Below are 21,995 nucleotides of genomic sequence, written 5' to 3' on the forward strand. Positions count from 1 at the left end.
GACTTTCTATATATTATATGATACTATTATAAGCTTGAAACAGTTGCAAGTGAGTTCATTTCCTTAAAATTAATCACTGTCTCCGTTTTAAATGCTTTGAATATTTCTAGTATTCAAAGATATTTCAGGTTGGCTGGGTCATCACTGCATTGTAGTAACTGAATGTCCTCAAATTTAACTTTCAAATTGTTATCAACAGCAAAAGATGCTAATGTAGTAGTGGAAAGACCCTTCTGGATAGTGTATTTATGATCCTAGATCTTCATTTATAGACCACAAGCAGTAGCTCCAATATATTCACATGGACAGTTCACCCTATGGTTGTGTACAGAGATATTTGTAGTATAGACTCACAAGATGCAATTTCTCTCCAATTGATCCTTATTGTTTCTAATACTAGAAAAAACAAATGATCTACTGTAAGCAATCCTGTATAGCGACTCGAGTGTCAAAAAATGATTAGAGTAGGTAAGATTCCTCTCCAGTCTGACCTTGATCAATATCAAAAAATTCAGCATAGACAAAAATACCCTCCCGACTTACGATTACCACCCCTCCCATCATCTTGCCCCTGATGTTTACTTCAAAGATCCAGGTAATCATCCCATTACACTTCCAAGATGGGTGATGATGTGGATGCCACTTTTGTAGTTTACTCAGACTTAGGCCGTGAGCTTCACAACACTTGCTTGTCTAGGTACACACTGCCCAATAGCACAGGCAGAAACTTTAGCTATTTATATGAGCTTAATTCACATTAGATGCAGGAAGGACTAAAGACACTATTTACATCACATTTAATCTGACAGTAGGGTAGCTTTACACAGAATTGCAAAGTCTGATAGCTGCTTAAAACTCATCCATCTCATGCACCACATTCTCAGACACTTAGACAACTTTAGAATAGATTTCTAATTGATCCCAGGTCATGCGGGGTTCTCAGCAATGAGACCACTGACCATCTTGCCAAACAAGCTGCAAAGTCTTCAGTCACTAGTACTTTCAGTTACTTTCCTACCTTGTACATCAACAATCATGTCAAAAAGTAAATCTTCATTCTCTGGCAAGACAGCTGGGACCATGATACTACTGGTAGGCTCACCTACACTTTCATTCCTAAGGTTGACACTACTATGATTCTTTGCCACTTTGACCCTAGTTACACCCTCACTCAGCTACTTACAACATTAAGCAATACTTGCATAGATTTAACCTTGGAAACAATCCACAATGAGATTGTGGTATTCAGGAGGACCAAACACCACTTCACTTAGTACTTTCACTACAATAGGTACAATCACATTGGGGATAGTTTAATGAGAGCTGCTATTCTTAAAGGATACAACTGGCCTTGCAACCTGGACCAAATCATTCACACATGTACAATGTTCCATCATCTACTCACTTTCATATCCCTTAATGGGGCTCTTGAGAGCACTCACTCCGGGGGCACGGATGGCAATTAACTTTTGCTTGCTTTGTTTCAACTGTCGGTATATAGCTGCCTTTTAACTTTGTATTTTAATTCTTATTTTCTGTCTTCTTTTTCAGTCTAAATTTGGTTAGTCCTAGTTGTAAGTTAGATTAGGGACTCTTAGCTTGGTTTCCGGTTAGGTTAAATTAGATTAGAGTTTGTTGGCTTTAGTCATCTGGTTAGGTTTGTAGTAGGTTCTGGTAGGTTAGTTTAATTAGTAAGTTAATGTTTAAAAAAGAAATAAATAAAAAAAAACCCATAATAATAATAATAATTTTGGGGTCTTGCTCATTTGTCATTGTGTTCGTTTACTTTTCGTACGGTCTGTCTATCTGTTAAGTAATATTAAGATTTGTGATCACGTTCAGTTTTACTAGTATTAAGTAGATATAAGTCTTCCTACTAACAGCCACTTGGCACTAATTTCCACACTTAGCTATTTGTTGCAACGCTCAATTATTGGTGTTCGCTACACTCAGGTTTTCTTTTAGACCCTTCAAGGGACTACGGCCTTTCAGCCAAAAAACTGCATGCCAACATCAAACACAGAGGATACTGTATCCTTATGTATGCCATTCAGAGGGATCCTACCTTTCTCTACTATCTCCTCTCCTCTTTCTTCTCCCCCTTTCCCTTACCCTCTTTTCTGCCAGCTAAGCACTTCGTGTATGGCCGATGTCTTTCTTGTATGTATGTAAGTGATTCTGTTATTCGTAAAGCAGAATATTTCCTTGTAGATTTTGGCAAGGACCTTATTATAAGTAACAAGTAAAAAAGACCAAAAAAGATCATTATCGCGAATCTCGATCGTTATCTCCCGAGGGGATTTGAAATAATGAAAATTTTAACACGGACCGGCTCAATTCGGTCCTCACAGAGGTATGATGATGAATTAGACCTCTGATGGTATTTGGAGAGTAGCCATATTGTCTGGCATACCAGGCAGTAGTTTGGAGCTACTTATTACTGTCTTGAGTGTCAGGTGAATGGGTGAAGAGTCAATGAATTACAGCTCTGAAGCTTGCCATCTTGAAGAAAACATGGCCATGAGAAGGGGGCAGGGATGAAGATCAGATGGTGTGCAGGCTTTCTGTAGACTTCAGTTGAGATTTATCCTTTTTTACCCGGTGTGGTTCTATTTTTAGAATCGCTTCGTTCTATTTACAGATTAGCAAACGTTTTCACAGCCCCTCCTGGGCTCTTCTTCAGGCTTCGTCGAATAGGCCGTTAACATTCGAAAATATTCAATTTAAATTTCTCTCCGGAATATTATCACGTGCGGCAGCTGGATATTTGTACTGCGCATGCTCGATGCTCCTCTCCTTTAAACGCTGTTTTCTAGGACAACCTGCCATGCGCTCGATAGGATCATTTCGTCCTTATGATTAACGCAGGTGTTACGTAATCCAGCCTTAAATATCTCTATGGCTTCTAGCCATTTCAATTGCTGTGGGTTATAGCTGGGTATAATGATTTTTTTTTTTTGCCGCATGCAGGTCCGCTGTTATCTCCTCTTCCGACGCGTACGTCGCCAGGGCCGTGGTGTATCTACCGTGGTGTATGTCTGACTCGTGCTCCTTTAATCTCACTTTTAACGCACGTTTCGTGGAACCAATGTATGTTAATTGTCTATCGCACCTGTGATCTTCTAGTGGTATCATATATACTCCCGGAAGCCTGTCGGGGTTTGGTGGGTCTTTGCCGTTGCTTAATATTCTGAAGAGAGTCTGACATCTTCTGTACACGATGTTAATTCCTTGACGGTTGGCCACGGTTTTGTAAATGGATTTCAGCACTGGATTGTATGTGATAGGTATCCTTTCATTTTCCTCCTGTGTGATATTCAATGGTTGTGCTGTTTGCTTATTTTCCTTTTGGGAGTTCTCATGTCTTCTAGACAACTTTTCAATGAGCGTTTTGCTGTATCCATGGCTTATAGCAATATTTTGGATATGATTGAGCTCCGTTTCGAGCGCTTTTTTTGTAGAGGAGTGCGTATGAGCCCTTCTCACTAATGCTCGGAAGGCAGCTATTTTGTATTGAAAAGGATCATATGAATTTCTAGGAATATATGTGTGGAACGTGCTAGGCTTTCGGTATACTGATGTAAGTATATTAGCTCCTTCAAAGTTGATATCAATATCCAAGAAGTGCACCCTCGATGAGTCGTGCTGCTCCACCTCTAATGTTAGCCCGTACGGATTACTGTTTATGGCTTCGAGGAATAATTTTATGTCCGGTTCTACTTTCCAAAATATAATAATGTCATCTATGTAACGTTTGTACAACAAGATGCTGGGCAAGAATCGCGGTAGGATATTGTTTTCCAATCTCCTAATTACCATTTCGCACAAATCACCCGAGAGCGGGCTGCCCATCGGGACTCCTTTGCCTTGCATGTACGTGATCCCTTTAAATTGGAAAAGAGAGCCGTAGCATAACAAATGGGCTAGTTCGAGAATATGTTGGTGCATTGTGTTGTCCTCAACTATCGAAAACAGAAAGTCCCTTAGTTCGCAAAAACATGGTGGTAGTTCTATCGACGGAAACAACGATCTGAAGTCTAAGACCGTAGCATAAGCTGGTTTTGCTATCTTCTTCAATTTTTCTATAAGTTCTGCTGGGTTGGTTATATTGAACTGGTATCCTTCCAGGTGCGGGATGAGCAAGTTATGAGTAAAAGATTCTAAGATACGTGTGGGGGCCTTAGTCTTGTCCACCACTGGTCTGAGTTGCTGTGCTTTTTTGTGTGTTTTTGCAAATGCAAATAACCGCGGTATTTCTGGAGCATCAACTATTATATTTCCCATTTTCATTCTCTTGGCCAGGCTTGTGTTCGCAAAACGTTTGACCCGCGATTGTAATTTATCTATATAAACCCCTTGCACTTCCGTACATCGAGTCATGCTAATGTATTCTTCTAAGCCTTTTTCATATGTATCCCGCTTCATCAGTACTAACAGTTTATCCTTGTCGGCTCTAGCCATAGTGATGTTGTTGCGTTTTATCCATCTTATGGTTCGCCTTAGTTGTTCTTGGAAGTGATAAACCTCTTTCGTTTCTTTGGATTTTCTTATTTTAAACGCCACCATCCATCTATAGTACTCTTTTTGGTTCTCCGTGAGCCCTTTCAAGAGAATCTCTAAGTCCGGGATGTAAGATACGGCTGCTCGGTTCAGTGGAGGTTTAGGCGCGTATGAAGGTCCAAATGATAACACATGCTTGGCAAACTCAGGAACCCTGTTTGATGCTCCAGAAATACCGCGGTTATTTGCATTTGCAAAAACACACAAAAAAGCACAGCAACTCAGACCAGTGGTGGACAAGACTAAGGCCCCCACACGTATCTTAGAATCTTTTACTCATAACTTGCTCATCCCGCACCTGGAAGGATACCAGTTCAATATAACCAACCCAGCAGAACTTATAGAAAAATTGAAGAAGATAGCAAAACCAGCTTATGCTACGGTCTTAGACTTCAGATCGTTGTTTCCGTCGATAGAACTACCACCATGTTTTTGCGAACTAAGGGACTTTCTGTTTTCGATAGTTGAGGACAACACAATGCACCAACATATTCTCGAACTAGCCCATTTGTTATGCTACGGCTCTCTTTTCCAATTTAAAGGGATCACGTACATGCAAGGCAAAGGAGTCCCGATGGGCAGCCCGCTCTCGGGTGATTTGTGCGAAATGGTAATTAGGAGATTGGAAAACAATATCCTACCGCGATTCTTGCCCAGCATCTTGTTGTACAAACGTTACATAGATGACATTATTATATTTTGGAAAGTAGAACCGGACATAAAATTATTCCTCGAAGCCATAAACAGTAATCCGTACGGGCTAACATTAGAGGTGGAGCAGCACGACTCATCGAGGGTGCACTTCTTGGATATTGATATCAACTTTGAAGGAGCTAATATACTTACATCAGTATACCGAAAGCCTAGCACGTTCCACACATATATTCCTAGAAATTCATATGATCCTTTTCAATACAAAATAGCTGCCTTCCGAGCATTAGTGAGAAGGGCTCATACGCACTCCTCTACAAAAAAAGCGCTCGAAACGGAGCTCAATCATATCCAAAATATTGCTATAAGCCATGGATACAGCAAAACGCTCATTGAAAAGTTGTCTAGAAGACATGAGAACTCCCAAAAGGAAAATAAGCAAACAGCACAACCATTGAATATCACACAGGAGGAAAATGAAAGGATACCTATCACATACAATCCAGTGCTGAAATCCATTTACAAAACCGTGGCCAACCGTCAAGGAATTAACATCGTGTACAGAAGATGTCAGACTCTCTTCAGAATATTAAGCAACGGCAAAGACCCACCAAACCCCGACAGGCTTCCGGGAGTATATATGATACCACTAGAAGATCACAGGTGCGATAGACAATTAACATACATTGGTTCCACGAAACGTGCGTTAAAAGTGAGATTAAAGGAGCACGAGTCAGACATACACCACGGTAGATACACCACGGCCCTGGCGACGTACGCGTCGGAAGAGGAGATAACGGCGGACCTGCATGCGGCAAAAATCATTATACCCAGCTATAACCCACAGCAATTGAAATGGCTAGAAGCCATAGAGATATTTAAGGCTGGATTACGTAACACCTGCGTTAATCATAAGGACGAAATGATCCTATCGAGCGCATGGCAGGTTGTCCTAGAAAACAGCGTTTAAAGGAGAGGAGCATCGAGCATGCGCAGTACAAATATCCAGCTGCCGCACGTGATAATATTCCGGAGAGAAATTTAAATTGAATATTTTCGAATGTTAACGGCCTATTCGACGAAGCCTGAAGAAGAGCCCAGGAGGGGCTGTGAAAACGTTTGCTAATCTGTAAATAGAACGAAGCGATTCTAAAAATAGAACCACACCGGGTAAAAAAGGATAAATCTCAACTGAAGTCTACAGAAAGCCTGCACACCATCTGATCTTCATCCCTGCCCCCTTCTCATGGCCATGTTTTCTTCAAGATGGCAAGCTTCAGAGCTGTAATTCATTGACTCTTCACCCATTCACCTGACACTCAAGACAGTAATAAGTAGCTCCAAACTACTGCCTGGTATGCCAGACAATATGGCTACTCTCCAAATACCATCAGAGGTCTAATTCATCATCATACCTCTGTGAGGACCGAATTGAGCCGGTCCGTGTTAAAATTTTCATTATTTCAAATCCCCTCGGGAGATAACGATCGAGATTCGCGATAATGATCAAGCTTCGAAGGATGTACAGTCTTCCGCCGTCAAAACTGCTTCCCTCCTTCTCCGGATCCCACCTGAGTCGTGGAACTCAAGTCACCACCCTCCTTCGCAATTGGTGATCGTTACGGAAGGGACCGGGGGTATATAAAGGGGGAAGAGATCTAAGAAAGAGGTCGGAGGAAGGGGAACGACCTGTTGACCCGAGTCCTGTACGAAGGCCATTCCAAGACGCCGGAGCCTCCGCCTACAAGCCAATTTTGCCGCCCACCTGCCGCACCGCCAGGAAAGACGCCGAAGAACCTCAGCGAGCCGAAGAACATTCTCGATCGTAGTCGATAACCGAGAGGTATGAATCCCCTAACAATTGTGAGCTCTCTCTCTCCCGCGATTAGGGACAGAATGCGTCGCTTCGATGTAATCGATTCTATATTCTAATAAATCTTATCTGTGTTGTCCTGCTACTACGGATATTGCCTTTTTCTTATCGACGACCCCACACTTCCTCCACTCGACCTGACAATTAAGTACCGACCCCGATAAAACGGGATATCGCGATAAATTTAGCCATCCTTGACAGTGGGGTGGGTCTTGCCGACCTGTGCGCCGCCAAAAAGGGGTCACAACTCCGTCCTACCCCCGGCGTTCCCACACCTCCATCACACCTAACAATCACTTCCATGACACCATATACCAATATTGTACCATGAGTTCTGCTACACCCTGTATAACCAAATACATCAAAAGTAAACAAAAGCATTGAAAACAGAAGAGATGACTTGTGCAAATAATAGAAGGCATTTTTTTTCACTAATGTGCTGTTTCAACTTGGAAGAATTGTTTGAACTCTGGAGCAAGTTTCTGTTTAATTTATATGTTATATAAATATGTTACATATGACAGAAGACTGGCTGCTTTGTACAAGGAAATTGCTAGAATAAATTTTGATTAGTTTTCAGAAGTCCCTCAGTTTTCACCTGCCTCTGCAATGCTAAAAATCATCCAGATATGTGTATCCAACCAGGTATATATTTTATCCGTTATGGTTCAGAGAGCCAACCTAAACTTAGAATATATGGGTGCTACATAGCTACCTTTAAACCAGTGGTTCTTAACCTTTTAGTGATGACGGACCATTTATCAAAATTTTTCTCTTGCCATGGACCACAAGCTGTTTGGCAGTAATATAAGTTCTTATAAGGTTGTTCTATAAATTAAACATGTATAAAATTATTCGAAACCAAAAGTATTATATTATTTGCAAAAATGTTACATTAATTATATTATTTTAGTGCAATTTTTGTAACTGCATAGTGTTTACCAACTGCTGGATTCTTTGTTCAGTGCTACTCAAAGCCAAACGCATGTCGGCACTGGCATCTAACCGATTTCGATGTTTCTTTTAATTATCAAAAGCACTGAGAATCCTTGCTTGCATAAATATGCGGTTGAAAATAAAGTTAGGTACCGTAAAGCAATTTCTCAAATTTTAGAGGAAGCAATAGCTTTATGGCTCCAAAAATCTTCAAGATTAATTCCTGTCTTGAAAGTATTCTTGCAGTTACTATCGTGTTACATTTCAATTAACTCTTTTTGTATTTTATCCGGCACCTCAGAAATGTTGACTATGAAAGGATTGTGGATCAGTTTCTGAATAACACCTTCCAGGAGGTCTTTTATAGGAAACTGGCCCCTATTCAGGTGTTACAAATGTGGAGAAAACCCGGAACACTCCACGTGCCAGCCCGTCCGAACGCAGTGGGAACCCGCGACCAAACTCTCAGTGTTTAGTGACAGAACCACTCGGCCACTGGTGGGCATCTCAGCACACTGTCAATAATTGGGTTCAATGTATCAAACACAGAAAAATTCTCTCTTTCAACTTTGCTGATCAATAGGTCGATTTTAGCGATAAACGTACTGATTTTATCTTCAAATGCAAATATATTGCTAGTGCCTTCCAATTTCATATTTCCTGACCGTTGCAGTTGCAGGTTCAATTTATTTAGTTTGTGCAAAAAAATCCACTAAATAAGCAAAATGTATTTGAAATTTGAACTGACAAAACTCGTCGTCATTTATTTAATAATTTTAGGATGACTTCACGGACCACTTTGGGTGCTTTCAGGGACCACCGGTTAAGAACCACTGCTTTAAACACTCACTTCAAAGAGCATCAGAACTTCTATCATGAAAGGAGTGGCCAACATTGCATTAGCAACCTTCACTTTTGACCTCAACATAGATGTACTGTACATTTCAACCACAACAGAACCCCTACATAGCCCCTCCCACAAATGATAGCTTACACATTTAGAACAATTAGGAATTTACAAAGATGTCAGAAAAAACACAGTTATCAACTCTAAAGTCGATAGCTGTTTTTTCTCACAGTTTGTAGACTCCTTTCCCCTGCATGGAATTTGATCTAAGTTTAATCTTACAATTCTCTTCCCCTCCCTCTCATGTCACCTCTCTTTTAACACATGGATGGCTATCACCTATTCCTACTAACTTTTCTGTTTGTTTTAAAAACTGCAAAGGTCAGTTAGCCAGATGATGCCTATTAAACACAGATGAAAATGCTTACTTCCTTGTTGTTTCTTCTTCTTGCTAGATATTGGTTGTACGTGCAGTGTTTATTAATATCTCTAATAGTCTAAATATGATTTATTAAATTATTTAATGTTTTAGACAACTAAACTGTATTTTATTTTATTATTAATATATTCATTTATATTATCATCACTATAGTGATAGAGAGAAAACTTTATCATTACCTGAATAAAAGTTAAAGTTGATGTTTTCAGAAACTTTTCAAGTCTATGAAGTTATACAATTTATTCTCTAGAACATTATATAGATACTATTCAACATTAATACAGTAAAATCTGTCCAAGATGGAACCTGAATAAAACAGAAACTTGCCCAAACAGGAAAAATTCTCTGTTTAAAAAAATCAACACATTCAAAACAGAAGCCTGCCAAACTAGAAAAAATATTTGGTATTGTGCAATTCCAAATTATGCAGGTTTTGCTGTAAACTTTATAACAAACTTATATTGCTACTTCCACATTATATGGTTATATATGCTATATATATTTATTTTTTGTGAAATAGAGACAATGTCATTGAGACAATAATTACTGTTCCCAATACAACTAACATAAAATAAACACTATTAAAAATATAAGAGATATGTAATAACACAACAAATACATACACACAAGGGGCCAAAAAAAGAAAAAGAAACTGGTAAAATTGCAATATACTAAGTTTCACACAAATTCATAAAAAATTACACATACATGCTTTTGTGATTTTTACACCTGATTATAGAGCTTGCAAATTTCAGCTATTATTGTTGTTTCATATTGCTGTTTACAATAAGTTTTAAGGCTTGTTGAAAGTTTATAGCATCAAATTTGAATATTAAAAAAAAATTAGACACTTCCCATCCAAGTAATAAAAAAACTGTAAATTCATTCACAATCAAGCATATATTTTTTATATGTAAAATTTATGATTTTTTTTACAGTTTTACTTTCTGCTCTAGCATGCCATTCAAAAAAACCCAGCAACAAGTTGCTTAACTTTCCCAGAAACATTAAAACTGCATGCAGTGCCATCAGTTATATTTTAGTTTATCTTTTATGATGATGGCCAGTGGAGTGGCCGAAAACGTTTGTTTTTTATGATTAAATTTAAATTTATAGTTCTCAGCATAAAGGTGTGTGTGTCTTACAGTTATATTTTATTTAAAAAATTTTAATTATTAATTATTATAAAATGGCAAAAAGCTTAATTTTGAAGATCGAGATGAGTTTTATAAAAATTATAAATGCAACACCAACTGCCGTATAATATCAGGCTATTATTATTGCCGGATTATAGCCTGATATTATACGACAGTTGGTATGACTTTATAGTAATGTATTGGGTTTCAGAAGATGTTTATAATTATAAATGCTAATAGCAAGTAAAGTCTTCATTAAGACTGTCTGACCCTACCGGAGATATGAGACATGACCTCCTCTATCTCTTCAGTCCCTTGATCTTTTAACCACCAAAAGTTAATAGCATCAATACATCCTACAAAATTTGAGAAATTTTTGACTAAAAGCACAGGAGTCGGTAAGCTTCAAAGTAGGTGAGCAAAATCATGCCCCCACGCACAAACATCCTTACATAAAGAGAAACTCCCCAAATTGTTTTGTATTTTCACATTTCAAAAGTCCTGTCTCCAAAAATACAAAAAACTTCAAAAGATCTTTTTTTGACTGACCACCATACTTTTCCTTTGTTATATATAATGGGAAAGTAAAATAATAGGTTAGCATTGGCCAACAAAACTTAGTCATCAATCTTTACTCAACCAGCCATTCCTACTATCATATCAAAAAGTTGACAGAAATTTTCAACTATTTTCTCCATTGTTAAAAAACATGAAATGACCGGTCCAGTCATCAATTTGCCTGAGTGTAAACAAAAATGGAAGATTACTAGCACCCATGATCAAACCATCACTTGAAATATGAGAAAAGTTTGATATTTATCTTCTCTTTCAGCCCAATTGCCAGCTGTGGAGCTAAAAATTGAGCTGAAAGGAGCTTGGCATCAAGATGACTCCACAAAAAATTAAAAAAAGTCACATTTATGAAGATGAATTTGGGCACAAAGGCAAGGAAAAAGTCTTTCTTGAGCAAGCATCACATAGCTAGTCAATTTGCATTTGCAAAAATTATGTTAACATGATGCTTTGTGGAAAAAGATTTTATGGTCCAATGAGCCAAATTTAACCTATGCACAGGCAGACCACAGGAAGTTTGGAAGCCTGGGAAGGAATGCCAGCTGGCATGCATTCATGGTACCACCAAATATGGTGGTGGTAATGTTATGGTTTGGGGCTTCACAGTAGCCAAGAGTGCTAAAGCTTGAATTTATTGATGGCATTATGAATGACCAAGTGTAGTCATGTCCTCAACAAAAATTTCTTTTCTATAGCAAAAATAGGTTTGGAAGATAATTTCACCTTTCAGCAATGTAATAACCCCAAGCACACTTGCAAAGGATTTTTTTGTTAAAAATCAAGTCAATGTTCTGAAATGACCTTCCCAGTGTCCTGACTTGAATTCCATTAAGCATCTATGGGCTGTTTTGGACAAGTAATTCAGAGAAAACATTCATATCTTTCCAGAAGACATAAAAGAGGCATTATTGGAGGCTTGGAACAACCTCAATGAAAATACAACTAGAAAGTTGATACTATCAATGTCAAAAAAATTGTGCTGTGATAAAAGCCCAGGGGGTCCAACAAAATATTAAAATGTATCCTTATGAGTAAATAAAAGTTTTACTATTTAAAAGGTAAAATATCTGACTAATTTCTGTGTTCAATTTAGAGTTAATCAACATTCAATTCATACTAGTTTTGTTCTGCATAAGTCAATATAAGCAAACCCAAAAGCTAAATCTCCACCAATAAGTTTTATCCAACTGTATAAAAATCATGATATTAGCTTAGCTTGTTGAATCATTATTTTCATAAAATTGAGTACACATGTAATTACAAAAATTACATGTGTACAGGCAAAAAATAAATAAAGTGCCAAATATTACATAGGCCCTATGTGTGTAAGGTTGGCCAATAAGTTTGTACAGTTTTTTTTGTTATTAGATGGCAGTAAACATATGAAAACTAATAAACTTCAGTTTAAAGTTTGAAAACTCATAGTCATAACGATTTGAAATTGACATTTCAATGTTCATTTTTTTAAACAACCTGAAGATTAGTTGTTTTATGTGTTCAATATCAAGTGAAAGATAGATAAGCAGAATAGGTATTTTTAGCATATGCTTTTTTAAAATAATAAAAGCAAAAACAAGGTGCAAACCTGTAAAAAGATGTACAGTGTATAGCATGATGAATTGAAAGAATGTCTGTGTCAGAAATGATTTGAGAGATTTTGTTCCAGAAATCTTTCTGTCCAAAACACACATCTTGGGCCAGCAACAAGAGATTGATACCAACTAAGTGAAAGCGTTAATCAACATTAATCCATACTGTACAGCATGGGAGATTGCAGGCATTCTCCAAATATTAAAATCATGTGTGGATAAACATCTGTATCAATTTGGCTATGTTAGAAAGCTTGATGTTTGGATTCTGCATGAATTGACTCCTAGAATGCATATATCTACTCTAATAACCTTAAACAGCTTCGCAAAGTATAGTTAGCCCCAAACGTTTTCGGTCCCCTAGGACCTTCTTCAGGTGAGATCTGAGTAGAGAGTGACCCTTTGTTCTAAGCTCCCGTTCCTAGAATGCATTTCCATCAGCAATTCACTAAAAAAACTTAAGGAATGAGACCATTTCTGAAGCAGATGATAACAGACAAATAAAAATGGAGATGTACAACATCAAAAACAAACAATTTTGAAGACTGCCATGGCATGGTGAACCACCATAAACCACTTCAAAACAACCAAACAAGATAATGCATTTAATTTGGTGGACTGGAAAAGGTATTAAAGCTGCTAACAAAGAACAGAACAATCAATTTGTACTGCATTTAACTGGACAAACTGAATGCAGCTATTAAAGAGAAGCAGAGAGAATTAGTAAACCAGAAGGGCATCATCTTCCATCATGACAAAACCAGACCTCACTCATCTATGCAAAAATTATTGGAACTGAACAAGGTCTTGCCACATCCTTCATATTTACCAGATAATGCCCTCTCTGATTACCACCTGTTTTGCTTTCTACAAAAAGACTTCCTCAGAAACAAAGTACTGTCCTTAAAATGGACAGCATTTTGTTCCAAGGAAAGCATCAAATGTCACTTTGAACAGTTTTTTTCCAAGACAGGAGATTCTTTGAGCAAGGTATTACAAAGCTGCCAAAAAGTAGTAAAACATTGTAGATCAAAATGGTCTTTACATTATTGAATAAAGTTACTACTTTCTCTAGAAAATTATCTTTCATTTACACATTAAAACCATAAGGATTTATTGGCCAACCCAATATATACACAGTATACAAGTAACAACCTGTAATCTTTAAATCTCTTTCTTGAATTACTGAAGTCAAATTGAATTTTCAGTTATGGCAAACACCCTATATAATGTAATGTTGATTTTCTATTGCTTTAGTTGGAAAAATTTCACATATCTCAATGTTGTCATCCTTGAGTCAAACTAGTTGAACTTGGCAAGTTCCGACCAACCTAAGTTTAAGTTTCATTAATACTTTTGATGCATTGTTTGGTAAAATAGCTTTATTATAGCTGGATAAGCAAGCCAAGTTGCCAATTTAGAAAAGTTTTTGATAAATCTAGCTTTCCTGTAGCATTGTCAACAGCTTAAAAGTTCTTTGCATGGCAGAAACATTAAAGTTTTTTTTTTTTTTTTTGGTCACAGTAGGCACAAGGACACCACAGTAGCTAAAATTTATTTTAGTGATTTGTTTTTTAATTTACATTAAAGAATACCGATTTCTTCATAATTCATATTTCTATTTGGAGCAAAGTTCTTCATTTGTGAAAACCACTTCAAATTTTGTCTTTTGAGCTTTACAAACTCACAGTCTTACACATTAATAAAGAGCTATTTGCTAATCACCTAAATTTTCCTATAAATAATTTACGCAATGCATTATGCAAAATTTGACTTTTGAATAAATTCAGTGTAGCATAGAGAGAATTTTGTGATATAGGCCTATCTAAATTCACATTTATTTAAATAATTATTACAGCCTCATATATTGTTCTAATAATAATTCAAACAAATATATTAGACTTAAATATACCACAGATGATTATTTTGTATTTGTGTCTAAATGAAAATTTTTCTATTTTTCATGTATAGTACCTCCATATGTAGAACTCTTAACAACTTGAACTGGCCATTTTGATTCCTTCAAATTCAAGATTTAGAGACTTTACTGTATACATACATACATACATAAAATGCATGTACTGTACCATATGTACTCGCACATACGAGGTGTGACTTTAAAGATCAAAATAAAGAAAATTAGATTTATTAATACAATTCTAGTTTTATTTCGTTTAATCACAAATAAAACATTAAATGCACATAAACACACACATTGACCCACAAAAATTACTGGACATTTTAAACTTTAAGGAAAAATCTTGTAAAATCGACAACATAACTTGTTCACGTAAAGCCGGACAATCGGAAAACTTTTTTGCCAATTCCTAACAGTCTAATCCACTCTCCATCAATTACACTTATGAGTTTCTCCGAATTCTGATTTCCAAATAATCATGTTTTCATGTCAGAATGGATTAAAACTTATATCAGGCTCTCGTGTGATTTTGAAGTTTCAATTCAGAGTTAAATTCAAAAGCTCAGTTTTTCCTATTGCTATTCATCTTTACTCCTGACAATACACAAGAACAATTCAAATGACCCAGATTAAATACTTTTGTTTTTAAACACCAGAGGGTGAGCATCTGGTAAAAATTGTGAATATACGATTCACAAAAATTCTTCACTCACACATATGAGACAACCTAGGTTTTCGAAGCAGTGAAAAGCGAATAAAAACCTCATCTCATAAGCAAGTAAATACAGTATATGTGTATATAAATTTGCACATGTGTATGAATACCACACTTAACATGTTTGGACTGATCACATTATCAATGTTTTGTATATGTTGATAATATTAGCTAAATCAATTGATTCTAATAAGATAAATTTTTAATCACAATTTTTATTTGGCAGTATTCTTAACATTTATGTAAATAATTTGTAAGTCAATAAATTACTATAAACAAACAATCAGATAAATATTTACAAAAACAAAGCAAAAAAAAATACATTTTAATCTTGTCATAGATTTTCCTCCCAATTTTACAGTTACAAAAACAAATTTATTTTGGGGAAATTAAAAAAAAAAAAAACATTCAATCAGGAGTCTTCATCTCTGTCCATATTATTAACTCTAGCTCAAAAATCATTATTACGATAGAATTAATTTAACTTTATTAATTATTACTTATTTTAAATTACATAAAATAAAAATATTTTTCTAGTTAAAAATTCTTTTAAATAATTTGACGCCATATTTGGTCGAATAAAATGCCAAACAAAGGCACGGACTATCTATCAAGTTTAGCGTCTGTTGACGTTAACATTAATTTATACCGATACGGTAAGAATAATTCTACTTTAAACCGATTTTAATTCGATAAAAAAAATAATAATAAACTTAAAAACTGACGTTCAAAGGTCGCTTACATTCTTCAATTTTTAAAACTGAAATCGAGAAATCAAGATGGCTACCGACAAGCGAGGGCACAGAATGACGACGATCGAGTAAAATCTATGTTCGTACCCTCCCAAATTTCTCATATCCATTAATTTACGTCGCATCGCTAATTTTAACTAGTTTAATAAGTATTTATTAAAAAAGAGCGTTTTTCTATCTCAATCAACAGTCGCTGGAGCACTATAATGGCGGCGAAAAGACAAGCATGAGGTTGGAAAGTAATGTTAAGCCTGAATAACATTTCCAGATAATTATAAATAAAAATTGAAAACATTGTCATGGCAATGAAATGATCTAATTGTCATTTTTAAATTATATACAGATCGAGAACACTTAACACAGAAATAATGAATTCGTTTTACAACAATGTTGATACTACTCAACGTCACAATCCGTATAATAAAAAAAAAAGGAAAAACGTGGTTGCTTCTATACGAGCATTTTTAGGGGTAAAACGTTAAAACACAGTATCTGTTGTTCTGATTTGAGAAAGCATATCGCCTTAATCTGATCCTTCCATAATATAACATAGCAGCCATCTTTAAATCTTTTAAGTATATAGATTTAAAATTTTCAATCATAAATTGGACGTTTTTTTGTATGTGATCATTTAAAACGCAAAGCGAAACATTGGTTAAAATTTATCAAAATCCTCGAACCTATCTCCATTTTATCCGATTCAAAAGTTATCCAAAAACCTTTCGACCGGAACCTCCTCCGTAATATGACAAATAACTTTTCCTAACTTTTTGATACGTGTTCAATCAACGACATTTCTTGTTTTGGAAACCATGGCGACAGGCCATGTGACTACCCGGCGTTTCACAACCTTCGACAATAAAGCTTTTATAAACATCGAAAATACAACGAATAAACCCTTACAAAAAAAAATAGTAAATTTATTTACCTGATTAGGATTCCTTCCTCTTTTTTCCAATTCGATTCTCTTCTCCATTCTCTTTTCTAATAATATCACTCAAAACTGTTACCTACCTCGTAAAGACAAAATGCCAACAAGCGCGCTCAATCCAATACTTCTCTAGAGGGGTCTGAGCAATGGCGCTTTGACAGAGCGCGCGACGAATTTCGTGACGATCTGTGATGTCATCGTTCAAATAGACCAATAGCAGCACATTAAACCCAATTCCTGACTTTCGACTTTTTCTTTAATATTTTTTGATTTATTGAAATAACTGAATGAAATTTTTATGTATTAAATATTTAAAATTAATATAAGCATGTTGGTATATTTTCACCAATCCTTTAATTCTTAATAAATTCTTTTATCTTATCTGTAAGTGAATTGTTTACTATAACAAATTAAATTTGCAAAAACATAAAACAAAATATATTATATTCATATTTATCAAACATTAATGATGTTAAATTAATGAATTTATTTTTATTTCCAATTTTTAATGTCGATAAAAATCATTATTATTCAAATATAAATTTGATAAGTATAATAACGTTTTGTCATTATAAAAATTAATAAAATATAAAAATAGGCTATAATATACATAAAATTCTTATTCAGTCTTCGGTTATTTTAAATAAACATAAAACGTTAAGAAAATTAAAATTCATCGTGAACAGACTTAATATATATATATTAATAGTCTAGTCATTACATTATCAGGAAGAGTATGCAATTTTCTTTACTCGTCCAGCGCCAATTACAAATATCAATGAATGCCAAATTAATTTCCATTAACAATATTTATTTTTGAAATATGTATAAAATTAAAATCAATTTGAAAATAACTAAAACAATCATATTTCATCAAAGAGACAAATGAAAAGGAACCGAACAAGGTCGAATTTAGACATTCCTAATAGCTCACCAGAACTAATTCTATTCAATCACCTGACCAATAATTTCCTGAAGTAACAATTCTCTTATCATCTGTAGGATATTATTTATAAAATATAATAAGGAAAAAACAAATATAAGAATATCAGTGTGGATAACCCACATAATGTCAAAATGAATTATTTCATGTTTTATAAATCGATATTCAATTACAACGATAAGTTTACTATAAAACTTTCATATTTGTTGAATATAAGAATGATATTACACCTTCGATTCCATTCATGTCATACTCTTACGACAATACAGTGTATTTTCAAAATAAATAAATGAACTATATACAACTTGTTCGATTTTATCTTTGCTAAGAATGAATGAATTTAACTCTTAAATCGATCATGCTATTATTATAAACAGTTTTAAGATTATTATTTATATGCAGAAAAAAAAATGAATGTAATAATATTTATATACTATATACGTTCACAATTATTGACACGTTATTTCACTTTTTACTTTTTATACTAAACTTAAAACGTCGATAAATATCCTGAAAGTTTAAAGCCTATAAAAAATTATATTTCGGAAATCTTAAATATTGTAATGACACCAGAAAAATGATTTTATTTAACATATTATAAATGAAATGGCGTTTTGTATTTCATTTACAATATATTTAACAGTTTAAAATGTTTATAACACATAATATTAACTTTGCAAATTAATAGCTATTTATGCAAAAATATATAATTTTTGATTACATCTAATTGCGTTTATGATTTTGCAAATAAAACTCTTTGGAATGAGGAAAAAATAGTAAAATAAGAATAAATAAATAAATTTATAGTATGAAATAAATAAATAAAAATTTATTTTATAAATAAATAATAAAAATATTCGATAAAAATATATGAATTAAAAAAAACAAAAAATCCAATTTAAATAAGAAAATAGTATTTAATGGGTTCGTTTAAAGATACTCTACAGAAGCGTATTTGTGCGCTATCCATCAGGTCCTGACAACGGTTGCTATAGTAACCGTTCATCTACACGACGGGGAAAATAAGATCACGTGATCGATCCAGCGCCATATTTATTGCCAAATCACTATATTTCATTGCTAATCTGTTAACAGATAAGCGATATTTTCGTTTTAAATACAGAAGAATATTTGTTACCTTTCGTCTTTCGTCTTACTCGACAAATAAAATAATAGAAGTATAATATGAATAATATGAGTAATCCTATCGAGACGCAGTAGCAGTAACATCCGTCGAATGATGGCGGATGACTGGCCTAGTCGAAGATGTTGCATGTTGAGCTGCAATGTGTTTCTTGTGGCTTATCTCACTTCTCCATTAATTTATAGTTAATTTCACATATTTATTTGCAGTTCGATTCAAAATCAAATTATTTTAAATCATAATTATTGTAGAAATAAGTATTCTTTTGCAATAAAAAGTAAAGTAATTTATTTTAAAAAATATCTTTTACGAAACTAACTGATTTCTGATTCTGTATTTATTCCCAATTTCAACTATTGACTCGTGACGTCCCGGATTTTAATTATTTTTTTCATTTTATGGATGGTACTTTACGTATCAATTTCTTTTTCTACGAGAAACGAGATCTAATTTACACGAATATTCGAATCATAAGAAGGAATATGAAAGGATAAATGATGCAGTATTCATAAACCTTTCAAAAAAACAACATGGCGGCAACAACTGTTTTATAAATTTACAAATGAATTTATAATTAAGATAAACTTAATTAAAAAATGCATTCATATTACTTAACATACAATTATTAAAATATTACGCTTTGCATTTATTATTTCGTTTTGTTTATTATTATTTATTCATTCAAATGAAATATTAAAAAATTAAGTAGAGAAAATTTTTCTACTTTGATAGTCTGAAAATTAAAAAAAAAAATTAATTGCCTTCCGTAAATATGTTATTAAACGTACTAAAATTTAGTATAATTAAACCTTAAATATTATATTTTTGAAAGAAATATAGATTTCAAGTTGAAAAGTGAGAATAAAATAGAAAAGCAAGAATTATTCCTTCACTTAAACTTAGGCTACTCCAAAATTTATTTATTTATTAAAGAATACTTATAAATACGAAATCTTTAATCAATCTTACGATTATTATTCTGGTTAATTATAAATTAAAATACTTTTTTAATATTAATTATTATCCAAAATATTTAGTTTAATAGTGTAAAATATATATATATATATATATATATATATATGTACTGTATGTATATATTAAAGTTACTTATCGATATAAAAATTCATTTCTTAAAATACACAGAGGAAAATAAATATAATAATGTGAATAACTTTTTATTAATGACTAAAAATTTAGATGAAAATTACAAATAAAAATATTAATTAATTAAAATTAAAACCATCTTTGTTGTTACTGATTTTTGGTAATACATTGGGAGTTTTAATTAAGTACTGTAATATTAAAATATCTTACATTCTAACTGTATATTGTAAGCTATGATATTTTTATCATGTCTCATAATATACAGGTAGGCACTTATATATAAGTATGTAAATTCATTTTATTTCATTGATTGACAGTTGGAAACACATACAATTCAGTTATATTATGAACAAGAATGAGAAAAATGTATTAAATTTTTTAGAAGCTTCGATTTTCCGTAATTTTTACGCTTTTGCTCACGACTTCACAGGTTTTTGGTTAAAATAGTCAGTTCGTATCTTATGACTTAATCAACTTTTTAATTATTATCCGTAAACAAAATGTTTTAAATTGAATATTAATCAAATAATTCCTGTTATTGCAGTATTTGGTAAGCTTTCTCGCATTAAAAGACTCGACGAATCCTAGACATTATTTCATTCGGAAACATCTTTTTAATTTTAATATTGTATGATTTTAACGCGTTCCAGATTTTTTTTGTCCGTACTGTTTGTGAATGTAAATGATTACATGTTCATACGCTTTAATTTCATATGTAAACTGCATGTAAACTTGTTAACTTTTTGATTATAAATTATAAATATGAAAGTTTTGCAAATTTATAGACTCATTATATGATTTGAATAGCTAATTACGCGTAGCAAAACTGTATGTCATTGTTCTTTCAACAATTTTTACTTGTTTTATTTTATTCCTCATATTCCAATATAATAAATTTTCCAAAACATTTGATTGCTCGTTGTTGATTGTATTTTTTTTTTTTTTTTTTTTTTTTTTTTTTTTTTACTTTCAATAGGCTACTGTATGCTCTGTGATAACAATTCAATATAGGCCTACTATATTTATATTTTACAGAAATATATGTTTATTAAAACATGAATTGTTTTTAAGAAACTCTTTAAGCCACTCATCGTTAATGGACAAAAAAAATACCGTATATTATTAAATTTTTTTCATGATTAAATCTAAAATATATTTATTAATAAAACGTTTTTGATATTTAATATGATAAATTAAATGAATTTTAAATATCAATATAAAATTTTAAATATCAATAAAGATCTAAGACATGTTCGAGAAAGAGTAAAATCAATACAGGTTGAGCATTCCCAATTCGAAATTCCGAAATCCATAACTTCATTTTTACGCTGGAGAGCACAAAAGGCTCCCTGTTGTAAATGCATGGATTTGTCCGTCCATGGGCGCTTTTCCTGTAAAGCGGCTTTAATACAGCTGAATAAGTAATCCAATGACAATTTCAAATGAAATAGGCTATGTCATTTGCTTGTTTATCAAGCTGTATTAAAAACGCTTTACCAGGCAATATGCCCTATAACTTACTGTTTGTTCCATGAACGATGACAACTGTCGATTTACTGTCGACTTTTCGACAACTGTCGAACTGACGATTTACACAATTGAACAAAGTAAATGTATTTCTCAATGAAATGGAGATACAAAGATCCAACGAGAATATCAACGTGCCACGTGCAGAACAACTCCACGAAGAAACTGTGATAACAATTGAATCATTGAATCATTTTGCTTCGGCTAAGGTTACGAGAAATATAATACGATCATTCCCAAACACAAACCAATTAGCAAAAGGTGGCAATTCGTCGTAGTGTTGTACATTCCTTAAATCTATGTTTGTTTGGTGCAATTTTGGGATAAATATAACATGGATACCATAAGCAATATCGA

The 21,995-nt window shown here is 33.7% G+C and overlaps 1 protein-coding gene and 1 long non-coding RNA gene across 4 annotated transcripts in view; one reads left to right on the forward strand and one right to left on the reverse strand.

The window, feature by feature from the left end:
• Positions 1–17,104, reverse strand: part of LOC136978725 (acidic leucine-rich nuclear phosphoprotein 32 family member A-like) — a 66,192-nt gene extending 49,088 nt beyond the window's left edge. For 2 of the 3 annotated variants that reach the window (XR_010881273.1, XM_067274514.1), the window contains exon 1: positions 16,918–17,104. Coding sequence is in view for 2 of the 3 variants with exons in the window: in XM_067274514.1 (XP_067130615.1) it covers positions 16,918–16,965 (48 nt within the window). In the remaining variant the exon portion in view is untranslated. The remainder of the gene's footprint in view (positions 1–16,917) is intronic. The other variant, XM_067274515.1, reaches the window with a different exon arrangement.
• On the forward strand, positions 15,723–16,280 carry LOC136978729 (uncharacterized). The gene is made up of 2 exons (XR_010881275.1): positions 15,723–15,893; positions 15,971–16,280. It is a non-coding gene; the product is annotated as an uncharacterized lncRNA (long non-coding RNA).
• Positions 17,105–21,995: the final 4,891 nt, after the last annotated feature.

Source organism: Centruroides vittatus, unplaced genomic scaffold, assembly GCF_030686945.1.
Source record: "Centruroides vittatus isolate TY-2023 unplaced genomic scaffold, ASM3068694v2 contig_549, whole genome shotgun sequence".
Lineage (NCBI taxonomy): Eukaryota > Metazoa > Arthropoda > Arachnida > Scorpiones > Buthidae > Centruroides > Centruroides vittatus.